The following is a 13,529-nucleotide window of genomic DNA, read 5'->3' on the forward strand; positions in this document are numbered from 1 at the left end:
TTATTATTATGTTAGAAGCTAAAAATATATTTAAGTTTACATATAGGCCTAAGTAAAATGGCTCAATAAAAAATCCCTTGATTTTATTATGGATGTATGAATTATAAATGATTTCATCCAGCAGTTATTGCGCCATATATAGCCTACATGATTGTGGTATTATCGCAGTGGTCTGGAAGACAGACAGTGATGGCGCGCTCTTGATATTGTATTTGGCTGAGCCCTGATTTCTCATCTATGAGGGCATAATGCCAAGAGCCCGAGAGCCAATCAGAGAGCGAGTTAATGTCAACCCCTGCAACATCTCCAAACGAGAAGAAAAACTCGATTTGATAACACTTAATAATCATTTTCAATAATAAGCCATTAGCAGATTATAATGCAGATCAGTAGTTCGTATACATTCCAAAATGATTAAAAAATATATGAAAATAGAGGTTTTGTTAGTTGAATTTGAATGTAAAATAGGCCTGTTAAACATTGGACTATAAGTTAAAATAAAGTGTTACCTATTTATCAATCAACAAATAAATAAATAAAGTTTTATATTCCTCACAGAATTCCCAAGGAACAACAAAAGATGCGAGGTGTCAATAATGACATATTGAAAATGATTTTATTCGTTCATTTACATTCAATCGTTATAAACATGTTCAGGAAACAAAACAGCCGTTAAGAATAAGATCAAACATTTAAGTAATGTATATTGGTATAAGCACATACATGAACTTAGAACATATCACAAACTGACCGAATGGGAACAAGTTAAGAATGCTTCATCTACACAAAACATCCTATATATAACAGCATATAACAAAGTCATACTTTTCTTTTAAATGACATTTCCCCGTTGTTGTTGTTGTTGTGTTGTTGTTTACCCTGGTCGGCACATGCAGTCAAGTTTCTTAATTCTTTTTGAGATATTTTCCTTTCTTTCTTCCACCGATTCATAAAAGTGTCCTAAAATTTGAACGATTTCTTCCATAATAATAATGATGATGATCATAATAATAAAAACGAGTGCACCGTCTCTCGCCTTGTTTCTCAAATTGCAAATGTGCAGATTGTTTTCTGTCCAGCTTGTTGACATTTTTGAATTTGCAAAACGAAAGTGCTAATAAATAAAGATTCAATTATTAAATAAATAGGACATAATAAATAAATACATTTCGTTTTTTTCAGCCTATGATGCTTTAGGTTTTATTTCCATCAGGTGCGCACAGTTCATGTTTACTACAGGACAGTCGTAGGCCTATCCTTAGACTTCCTTGTGCGTCACTGGGCCAGAAATGATGGGTGGACGAGAAACACGTCAAAGTATTAGGTGAAACTCATGGACACTGTGTGCTCCAGCGCTTTGCGGCGCAGGGACGCGATGCTCGTCCCTCTCCAGACGTCAGTGTCCGGGGAGCTACACAGCTGAGGCGAGCCGGTCACGTTGGTGGGGCCAGAGAGCGACGCGGACACCATGCCGGGGAAGGTGGGTTGGTAGAGGTGGGACTGGAGGCCGGAGCCGTTGGAGGACATGTTGGACAGGCTCATGGAGTTGTGCGGCGGTCCGGCGCCCAGGCTGCACTGGGATAGAGACTGTGCCATGGCTTGTTGTCGGCCTAGGGCGGGCGGTAACTGCAGCTGGGAGACTCCCGGCATCCCGGCCGCCGCCCAGCGGGTGTCATTAGCGTGAAAAGAGCACAGGCTGTCGCCCATGGCTGCCGCGGCCGCCGCGGCGGAGGGGAACTGCGGTAGGCCGTGGTGAGTGGGCAGCAAAGTGCCGGGAGTGCGAAACACGTTGGTGGTCTTCTTGCGCTTCTTCCATTTGGCGCGTCGGTTCTGAAACCAAACCTGCGAGCAGAGGGAACAAAACGAGCTGTCAGAAATGCTTACATTGCGCTAGAATAGATGTAAAAGTGGGCATTTAATAAGGAAGTTTAATAAAACAGCAATGTCGAATATTGCTCATTGGGACATTTTGTGATGTATTAGTGTTTTTGGTATCTTTTACGTTCACTAAAATAAAACAGACAATAAATATATACTCATTCTAAAATAAACACTACATTGTGTGTGTTTTTTGAAACCAGAGCCTAAAGTTCTTGATGTCACATTATAGATTCTTAAGAATCAATCAATATTTTGGTTTCTTGGTTCTATACAACGAATTGTTCTAAGGATGCTAAAGAAATAGGCGATAGATGTCAAACATATATAAGCTGCACAAAAGAAAAATACAGATGAACAAAAATATGAGCAGAAATAGCCTACACTTAACACAATAGAAACATACTATTGATGCATTGTTTGTTTGTTTGCATAAAAAATATAGTAACTTTAAATTGGTAACATCTCAATTAAATAGTTTTATTCAAGTACAAAAAAAATGCTATTTAATATCAGTGAATCAACCTAAATACTTCTATTTCACAGATTTGATATAATTGACTATTCAATTTACACTGTAGGGTTAGAGCAGATTATTGGAGTAAGTGAAAATGCTATTTTAGTTTTTCTATTTTAAAAATGTCATGTTTAATTCAATGTGTTAATTGCCGTTTCTTTGTAATTACAATTAACAAACAAAATATTTTATGGGATAAATTAGCAAGAAATAGCTATTGCAGGTTGCCACTTCAGACTTCAGACTACAAACATTTTTTATTTTCATATTTTTGTTTGTTTTCATTTTGCTTCTTTCCTTAATAAACGTCTCGACATCACAAAATGGCGCGATTAATGCTGCTTTAAATGATAAGGAATCATAATATTTACACTCTCCATTATTATGTGCTCGATTTTACAACACCAGGGCGTAAAAGGCGCACATGGTGTTTATTTCCCGAGGTCCTTCAGGTTTATAGAGATCTCAGGCGAGCTCACAATGATTAACGAGTAGATTTTGACCCAACGAAAAGCGGAGAAAAAATGTGGAGGGGTTCATATTAGATCCCCGAATCCCACTCCACGCAGCCAGCCGTGAAATCCGGCCTCAAATGCATTACACTTCAGAGGATAAAAAAAATGCAATTTCTCATACCATTAAAAAGAGACAGAGCTCGCCATTAAGACGTGCGCGCTGACAGATCTATTTCACGCGAGCGCGAAACATTCGTGCAACATTTCAGGAGATCACCGCGCGGTCAGCATGCCACTCATTTATTTTTTATGTAAATAAAATAGTTGGGGCAGAGTCTCAGGCCTGCTAATTATGATGGTTATTATTTTACGCAGAATAGTCTTACGCATTGAGCTTAATAAGCCTGTTAAGTTATAAATAATTCTGAAATTGGTTAATAATAATGGTCTTGGTTTTATTGCACTATCAACTCGGAAAGCTATACATATATAATGCGCCTCTATAGATCACGGAGAGAGCGCTGGAATGCACACTTGTCTCGCGGGTTCATTTACCGCTGCATTCGCGGCTGACCACCAATCACAGCAGCAGCACGAGTCATAATCTTATAAAAGTGATTAAGATATCGGTCTGCTCCGATGGCTGAGATAACAGTAATGGTATTGTAAAAGGAAGATGACCTGAACAATAAAATAATCATGAGAAGCGCGCCGCGTTTTAAATGGTCGCACTTTCAAGAGCCAAGAAAATCAACATAACCTGAATCAAATACAAATAGGCCTATAGTAACAGCAGTAATTATATATTATTATAATACTAAAACAAAACAAATAAAACCTATATGGTGGTAGTGCTTAAAGCTTTACGGAGGCGTTGGATAAACACGATTTTAGCATCAACGAGCAAATTAGTAAGATTGGGATTCATATAATGTTTGTGTTATCTGTAACTAAAAATGAAAAAATAAATAAATATGCTACTAATAATAAAAATAATACACAGGACATGCTTTTTCGTTTAAAACACCATGGATTTTTACACTTAATTTTAATATGAGTTTAACAGTTTTGTAGTCTTTATTTATAATTGATTTATTTTCTTGTTTTTATTGACGATAGAGCTCGTTCGGAGATGTTTTCACAGTTTTATTTTTATGCAATTATTTTTGTGCTCGTGTACTGTCGACAAGCTTTACATTTCGGCTCATCGTGTAAGCAAACAGAAATGCACATTCTCAATACTTTATAATAAAAATAGGCTGGTCTTCTTAAAATTAAATTATAACGCGTTTTCATTTCGTTATCTCTTAGACTTCGTATTTTTAATAACAAACATTAGTATTCGAAAAACCTTTGTAACAAATATCTAGCCAAATGATCTACCTAACTATTCCTTTGGAATGCCATTTATAGAAAATATAATCCGAATAATAATAATAATAATAATATATTGCTTTAAATGTATCGATTCACCTTTTTTAATTTCAAACATCATGATTGCAGCCTATAATAACGCTTAATATTTTATGAAAATATCCCATATATAGGCTATTGCGCAGGATTAATACAATGTTAACGTCGATTTAACAATAATGATGTGAATAAAACAATCCGAAACATGTGCTGATGATCGGTCTCCACCGGACTCACCTGCACGCGTGATTCCGTCAGGCCGATCCGCAGCGCGAGCTCCTCGCGCATGAAGATGTCCGGATAGTGGGTTTTGGCGAAGCTGCGTTCCAGCTCGTTAAGCTGAGCCGGAGTAAAGCGAGTCCGGTGCCGTTTCTGTTTCTGACTCTGCTGGCCGCCGGACTGGCTGGGGTTCTGTTGCTGCTGCTGTTGCTTCTCCTGATCCTTACTGTTCACCGCTACACCCGGCGGATTGGATCCAGCACTGTTGATATCGTCTCCGGGGAGAAGGGTGGCCCCTTCCACTGCATCGGAGACCGGGGCGAGTTCTCCGGGGTGGCCCGGGTCAGTTCCGCCGCCGCCCAGCCTGCATTTCAATGCCTCCCTGTGACCCAGAAGCTCGGCCGCGGCATCCTTCATCCCTGAAGCAGAGAAAACAGGTCGAAACTGAGTGAGCTCATAATCAACACCGAGCATTGCTGAAAAAGAGAGAAGTGTTAGTGCAAAAGATCACATTTCTAGACAGTCACAGCAAGCATTGGTCTTATGCATAAACTACCATTTGCTATTTGCCATTACAGCTATAAAGTGCAAATACTAGCTCACATCAATGTCATCTTTTAAAATACCTAATTCCATTTAAATCCCCTCAATATCTTGGAAAACGGCTAAATCAAATTACTGCGTAATATAATAATAATGATTACTTTTCCAATGAATTAGTTCGCTTAAATCGAATTAAGATAAAATAAGAGACAAATTGTCAATTTTCTCTGCTTGATTTAGATGAAAAGAGTCCTCCAGCTTACAGTAGAGTTGCAGACCGGAGTTTGGCGTTGATAACTCACCGAGGCGAGCATCCAGCAGGTCGGCGTGCGAAAGCATCGCGCACCGCTCCAGGGCGAAATGCTTTCCCAAAAAAATCTCTATGACTTTAAACTATTTAAAAAATATATATGGCCTAAATGAAAGCAAATTCGGTTTGTGGTTAAAAAGGAGGTTCCTTGCATTATAATGTCCTTTAGAGGAACTGGGAGGCGCTTAATGGTTGAATGAACCCATGAGCTCCTTCAAATGAGAGCCAATCAGCGTTGAAGCCTGGAGGTGTCAGATGCGCGAGAGACTCTCTTGCTGCCCTCCCAAGTTCATTTCTCCTCGTTTTTGATCCCGACTCCCAAATTATAACCTTTCAAATGACCTCTTTCAGAAAGCTCTTCGAGAAACTCCCTCAGAACTGGTTTAATTGAGCGTGATGCCAGAATCATTGATGGGGCCCTGATTATTTGAGGAGAAACAGAGAATTAAAGTATTGTTATATAAACGTGTCATCCTTATCAAAGCCATATGGTTTAGTAATGGCTTCCCGAAGTTTATTACTGGACTGAACGATTAAACCGCGCTCTCTCTTTATGATACGAACTCATTTGATTTGCTTGGGTTTTACGCGCGTCCATTAGATTAAAAAAAAAAAATCGCCAGCGGGTTTCGCGGTTTAATTATAAAGTTCCCCGAGATTTTCCACTATTGTCACTTAATCGTTAGTTATAATTTCGCGTTTCCTCGTAGAAAAAAAGGCGGCCTTCGTGTCGTGCCATGTCCAACTCTCGCCTTTTGAAAACGAAGTGAACCTCTTCTAATGTTTCTAGTAGCCCGGGGCAGCCAACAACAAAGTTTAGATTAGCCCTATATCTCAAACCAGGGTAATTTTCAACATCATTAGGCTTTTATGTAATTAGTGCCAAATCTATAAGCTTTTTATTACGATTATTAGCGAGATCAGTATAAATTAGGGCTGATTTAGTAGTGTTTAGGCCCGACTGTCACGGCGGGAGGAACTTGGAGTAAATGATATGTGAGCAAATTAGGTGCATAATTCGGTGGAAAGTCAGAGTCAGAAATGGGCTTCCAGGGCTGATGCGCGCAGACACAGGGAAGCCCCCACCGAAGCAAGGGGGTGGGGGAGTGCGAGGACTTTCGTACCAAAATAGATACATTTAGACTTTAAACACTCTACACTAACAAATTGTATTCGTTGCATTGATTTTTCATCCAATTGACCCAAATTAACTTGATTTATTTCATGCAAAGAACACTGTGCAGCCCGTCTAACCACCAATAAACCTGCATTTACACCAATTAACACAATAGCTTTTGTCACGCGCGAAGCCGATGAAAAATATCAGACAACCAGCGCAAACAGACTCTAAGCAGATGTCAGTGGGATGGTTTAAAGAACTCCTTTATTTGCAAGAGTGAATGGTGTCTTTTCAGCGCGCACAAAGGACGCGTCCGAGCGAGAAACATTCCACTTTTTTCGACAAGCCACCAATCTGCTGGTAAGAACAAGAGCGCTCGCTTCCAGACGCCGGGTCAGATGCGACTCTTGACTCGCCGGGGAAATGTATATGCCTCGCTGAAAATGAGGAAAGGAAGAGAGTGCGGATTCAATTTGGAAACAATTGTTCTTGCGCTGCGTTTTGATATCCGAAATGTCAGAGAAGGCGAGCGAGGCACCGGGCGCGTAATGGAAGATCTCGGGTTTGTGTTCATCTCACACTTTGCTTTTGGCCAGGAAATAGACTGGGGCTTTTTGAATTGGGATGTGGATGTGGCTTTATACCAGAGACGTAAATATAAATCGAACGCGGTTGTGTTGTTTTATCTTGCTGGAGTTGTAATAATTTTATCCCACACGCTTAAAAAATAAAGGTTCTTCGGTTGTTCTATTCAAACAACTCCAACTTGAATTGTTTAGAGATGCTTCTTTGGAGACGTCAAACGAATTCTAGTCTTTTTCGTTTACAGATTCTAAAAGACTACAAAACAAAAGTGCCTTAAAATCACCTTCTCCAACGATAAGTTCTGGTTCTAAGTGGAACCTTTATTTTAATTTTTTTAAATGTGTACGATTGGATATTATTCACATACATGAACTCACGTTTGTATTGTTCTCACGTATCGCAGCAAGAAAATCAACTGCATTACCTCAACAATAACGATCATGTGAAATCATTACATTGTTTGTTCTGAAACAGTTGCCGCGTGATTGATAGCGCGCTTCATTTTACGACTTTTCAATAGCTCGATCCTTTTCTAGCTGCACAAACAGAAGTGAATCACTCTTCTGGAGGCACGCGGTCATATTTAACGGACTAAAAGTGCGACAGACGCCTAACGATGCTTTCAAGGGGACATATGAATGAAGGACTGCCCTGCACTTCATAAAATATGAACAAATATAGTGTGCAAGCTGTGACCCTCAATTAATATTTGCAAGAGTGAATGGTGTCTTTTCAGCGCGCACAAAGGACGCGTCCGAGCGAGAAACATTCCACTTTTTTCGACAAGCCACCAATCTGCTGGTAAGAACAAGAGCGCTCGCTTCCAGACGCCGGGTCAGATGCGACTCTTGACTCGCCGGGGAAATGTATATGCCTCGCTGAAAATGAGGAAAGGAAGAGAGTGCGGATTCAATTTGGAAACAATTGTTCTTGCGCTGCGTTTTGATATCCGAAATGTCAGAGAAGGCGAGCGAGGCACCGGGCGCGTAATGGAAGATCTCGGGTTTGTGTTCATCTCACACTTTGCTTTTGGCCAGGAAATAGACTGGGGCTTTTTGAATTGGGATGTGGATGTGGCTTTATACCAGAGACGTAAATATAAATCGAACGCGGTTGTGTTGTTTTATCTTGCTGGAGTTGTAATAATTTTATCCCACACGCTTAAAAAATAAAGGTTCTTCGGTTGTTCTATTCAAACAACTCCAACTTGAATTGTTTAGAGATGCTTCTTTGGAGACGTCAAACGAATTCTAGTCTTTTTCGTTTACAGATTCTAAAAGACTACAAAACAAAAGTGCCTTAAAATCACCTTCTCCAACGATAAGTTCTGGTTCTAAGTGGAACCTTTATTTTAATTTTTTTAAATGTGTACGATTGGATATTATTCACATACATGAACTCACGTTTGTATTGTTCTCACGTATCGCAGCAAGAAAATCAACTGCATTACCTCAACAATAACGATCGTGTGAAATCATTACATTGTTTGTTCTGAAACAGTTGCCGCGTGATTGATAGCGCGCTTCATTTTACGACTTTTCAATAGCTCGATCCTTTTCTAGCTGCACAAACAGAAGTGAATCACTCTTCTGGAGGCACGCGGTCATATTTAACGGACTAAAAGTGCGACAGACGCCTAACGATGCTTTCAAGGGGACATATGAATGAAGGACTGCCCTGCACTTCATAAAATATGAACAAATATAGTGTGCAAGCTGTGACCCTCAATTAAAATTCTTATATCGCCTTACTGCTTGCTTTTGTCTTTATTCGGCTGAAAGGGGATTTTTTTTTGCGCCTCGGATCAAGTGTTTTTTTTCCCTAATAAATATGTTTTAGATTGTTGCACACAAACGGAGCAAGGGCTGAAAACTGGCTGGCTGGAAATACATTGGCTTGCTCTAATGCAATTCATTACGTCTGTTTACCTCGTACAAAATGTACAGATTGAATTTCTGTACACCAATACCCGGCCTGCATCCAGCAAGGGGATTTCAAGCTTTATTTGTGAAAGGCGAAGCGAAGCAAAACATTTTATTAAATGCATTTGAGGGGGATACACAACTGTTTCCTGACCTCACCAGTAATGAAAAAGAAAAGAAAACAAGAATCTCTAGGTCCTCTGAGCTGCAGCAAAAGGCGGTGATCACAACTAAAGTTCAGGAATCAATACAAAAAAAGCTATAAAACAAAACGCATAGCCTACGACCAGCACAGTACTTATTAAGTATTAACAAAACGTGTAATAATGCAAATAATAATAATATTTATTATGTATTTTCACTATGGTGTATACAACATGCACACGAAAAACAGCTAATAATGTAAATATAACCACTAATAATATTTGTAATTGTATCACCAAACAATTAGGCCAACAAACAGAATCAGATAACTTTTTTAAATAATTGAAAATAATTTTTCCACGTTTTCCTTCAAAAAACATTAAAATACGTTCAAAACATTTGGCAAATTGAAGTGAAGTTAAAACAAACATACGTTTACTACACTATGCACTGACCTCATAATATTTAAGTTAAAACAGTAATAATACTATTTTAATAACTTTAATATAGACCTATATATATATATATATAATATGTCATGTTATAATAATAACAAAAGCTTCTATGGATACATTTGTCTGAAGTTAAAACGCACTAACCTCGTAATATTTAACAGTTATAACAACACTATTTTTATTACTTTAATATACATAATATGTAATGTCTATAAAAATAATGGTAGTAGTAACACATTTATAATATTTACTCATTTTCTAAGATGAAAGGTATGTTATAAGTCCTTTGCGCGCAGGGATTACAGAAGTTATGCATCAGTGATACTGTGTGCGTCACGAGAGAGAGAGAGGAAGAGAGAGAGAAGGAGGGTAATTTGGGAAGTGATTCAGAAGCAAAGCTGAGTTGCATCTTTCTCTCCCACCAGATAGCGATAACAAGCTCGCATCAATCTTACACTGCATATAAATAAAAATAGACAAACAAACAAACTCGCGCCCTGCAAGTTAATGCGGCGCATCTGAGTGGAAAGTAGACATTTTCACGCGCTCTGGAGATGAGGAGTGACTTTTAATAAAATCACAAGAAAAACAAATGTAATTCTGAACGCGGTCTGGAGCTGAGAGAATTCTGCTCCCGGGATTGTCAGCGAGGCTTTTGTTTGACTGTCACCATCTCATGGCCTTCATATCCACCATCACATCTGTCCCACACGCGCACTGACATGCAGGACACATTTCCACACATACATGATTTTGCTTCTCCACCAGCACACAAACACGTTTCAATTCAATGCCAATTATAAATACAGACTAACAATCACTAACCCTAACAATTGCGCAAAAGGAAGCATTTTATATAAAAAATATATAGCCTACTTTATATTATATGATTATACTTATTATATCACATATATGATGACCTATATTACAAAAAATAAATTATTTACTCTTCTCCCGAATTGACTTTTGACTCCCGATTACTATAAAATAAAACAATCATATAAAACTAAACAATAAAACCAACCTCGAAGTCATTCAACATTAAAAAGTGGTGCACGAAAAAAATAAGTTTTTATGTGCACTACTCTTCCCTTCAGGTACGGATAAAAGAGGTTTTGTCAGATTTATCCAAAGTCTGTAAACATATTTTGACTCCAAAATGTGGCATAATCGCATTCTTAGTTAATTGCATAATTGTTAAAGCATATTTACAGAGTACTCAAAATACAGCTTTTTTATTTCGGAAAAATGATATGACATGTATTTGTAAACATCTCCTCTTTGAGGATGTCCCCAAAATAATAATAAATTATATATATATATATATATATATATATATAAATTATATCTGGAGATGAGGAGTGACTTTTAATAAAATCACAAGAAAAACAAATGTAATTCTGAACGCGGTCTGGAGCTGAGAGAATTCTGCTCCCGGGATTGTCAGCGAGGCTTTTGTTTGACTGTCACCATCTCATGGCCTTCATATCCACCATCACATCTGTCCCACACGCGCACTGACATGCAGGACACATTTCCACACATACATGATTTTGCTTCTCCACCAGCACACAAACACGTTTCAATTCAATGCCAATTATAAATACAGACTAACAATCACTAACCCTAACAATTGCGCAAAAGGAAGCATTTTATATAAAAAATATATAGCCTACTTTATATTATATGATTATACTTATTATATCACATATATGATGACCTATATTACAAAAAATAAATTATTTACTCTTCTCCCGAATTGACTTTTGACTCCCGATTACTATAAAATAAAACAATCATATAAAACTAAACAATAAAACCAACCTCGAAGTCATTCAACATTAAAAAGTGGTGCACGAAAAAAATAAGTTTTTATGTGCACTACTCTTCCCTTCAGGTACGGATAAAAGAGGTTTTGTCAGATTTATCCAAAGTCTGTAAACATATTTTGACTCCAAAATGTGGCATAATCGCATTCTTAGTTAATTGCATAATTGTTAAAGCATATTTACAGAGTACTCAAAATACAGCTTTTTTATTTCGGAAAAATGATATGACATGTATTTGTAAACATCTCCTCTTTGAGGATGTCCCCAAAATAATAATAAATTATATATATATATATATATATATATATTATATATATATATAAATTATATTAATATACGCAATAGGCCTAAAAAATATAATGTAGCATATTTATATTCCAACTGACTCCAATTTCTCTTAAATAACAATAAATAATATTAAATATAAATTATATAAACTATATTATTATTAATTTTAGGGAAAATATTTGACCACTTTTCCGTCCACAAAACGAGGTTTTGTGCAAATTAGCCACTTTATGTGGTACATTTTCAGCTATTTTACTCCTAATGACACGCAAATACACACGTTTGTTGGTTCACTGACTTCTCTTGTTCTAGCTCACAAAAACCTTTCTGCATTTTCCGACTTTCATTAAAACAGTTATTAGTGATTTTAAGTCTTACTGTCCCTACGGGGGTCCACACAACATAGACAAACCCTGCTCCACACCCATATTACGTGCAGCATAACGCCCTCTTTCTCCGCACATGCGGTTCCACGGCGGAATGTGATTCACGGGGCGTCTATATTCACTCAATTAGAGAATTATAAAGAGAAAATCGATTGTCCAACTGCAGAAATGCCAGTTTAACTAATTAGATTCTTGTTTCGTGCAGGTGATGCGGTGACAGTCGGGGGGATTAAAGGTAATAAGTTGTTGTGTTTTAGCTGGAGGAGGAGGAGGAGGAGGGGGTGATGAAGACCCCAATCCATCAGGTGCTCGGTTCCTCCCGTAGCGCAAGCAGACTCGGCGCATCTCATGCTCCAATTAGAGGCGCTGCCCTCCGAACGGACTCGATTAGACCGTGATTTATCCGAAAGAAATATAATTATGGCTCCAAATAAAATAATCAGCATTGAAGAACGATTTCCTTAACGAGATGGAGCGGCCATATTTGACCCAACGTTGGGTTGAAACATCCCAGCATTTTTTAGCGTGTACTGTGTATATTTATGTATATATAAATACACACGCATATATTTAAGAAAAATGTTATATATTAAATATATTTATATATAATATAAATTATATGAATATATAAATAAATACATGTAAATACTTTCATCAGAAGTAACTTCCATTATTACTGGGCCAAAGATGATTTTTAGTGGATTAATCATTTATAAATCACAGGTGGCCCATCACAGATGTTCCACTAAAATTAACCACAAAGTGTATAAATATTTCTGTCTTTTTTGTAAACAGTACATCTATTATTTTACTAAAACATTCAGTTCCTTGAAGACTGATTATGCCATCTCTTAAAAATGAATGCCACTTGGTTTGATTACCTTAGGTATTATGTTTGCTTTTGTTATTGAATGCAACCATATACACTCACGTTTAAGTCCAAGTAGTTTTTGGGCCACTTTAAATAGAAAACAATGAACCCGATAATTATCGAAATCTGTAGAATGAAGACCAAGCCAAATGGAACCCGAATTCATCTGCTCCTTCGGCTTTCAAAAAAACAACAACCCGAAACACATTTCAAAACACACCGAATTAGGCGGAACTATGTAGACTTGAGAGGAAACGCGATTGTGGGATGAACCTGACAGAAATCCGTTCAATTATTTGTGTCAATGAGGAAACACCCATTGAAAAGGACATTAAAACAACTCCTAGTCACAACAGTGCAACACTACTGGGAAATGCCATTACTATCAGAAAAAGATATTTGCGTTATACACCGCAAAAATAGAAAGATATGGATATATAGAAGGCCCCAGAGGGCCAAAATGGTGCCTCAAGTATCTTTTCATTTGTATACATGGGCCTATATGTGAAAAATGATTTAAATTCAACCACACACACAAAAAAGTCAAAATATAACGTACAACAAAACAGTCATGTGAAGAAAAAATTAATAAAT

General features: G+C 37.6%; 1 protein-coding gene across 2 annotated transcripts in view; it reads right to left on the reverse strand.

Moving 5' to 3' along the window:
• Window positions 1-674: 674 nt before the first annotated feature.
• otpa (orthopedia homeobox a) overlaps window positions 675-13,529 on the reverse strand; it is an 18,075-nt gene continuing 5,220 nt past the window's right edge. Inside the window, exons 1-3 of one of the 2 annotated variants that reach the window (XM_016452524.1) lie at window positions 5,289-5,633; window positions 4,501-4,901; window positions 675-1,842 (exon numbers count right to left, since the gene is read on the reverse strand). In XM_016452524.1, the coding sequence (XP_016308010.1) occupies window positions 1,321-1,842; window positions 4,501-4,901; window positions 5,289-5,364 (999 nt within the window). In that variant the 5' untranslated portion in view covers window positions 5,365-5,633 and the 3' untranslated portion in view covers window positions 675-1,320. Of the gene's footprint in view, window positions 1,843-4,500; window positions 4,902-5,288; window positions 5,634-13,529 lie in introns of those variants that run through there. The other variant, XM_016452531.1, reaches the window with a different exon arrangement.

This window comes from Sinocyclocheilus anshuiensis, unplaced genomic scaffold, assembly GCF_001515605.1.
Source record: "Sinocyclocheilus anshuiensis isolate Anshui unplaced genomic scaffold, SAMN03320099.WGS_v1.1 scaffold457, whole genome shotgun sequence".
Lineage (NCBI taxonomy): Eukaryota > Metazoa > Chordata > Actinopteri > Cypriniformes > Cyprinidae > Sinocyclocheilus > Sinocyclocheilus anshuiensis.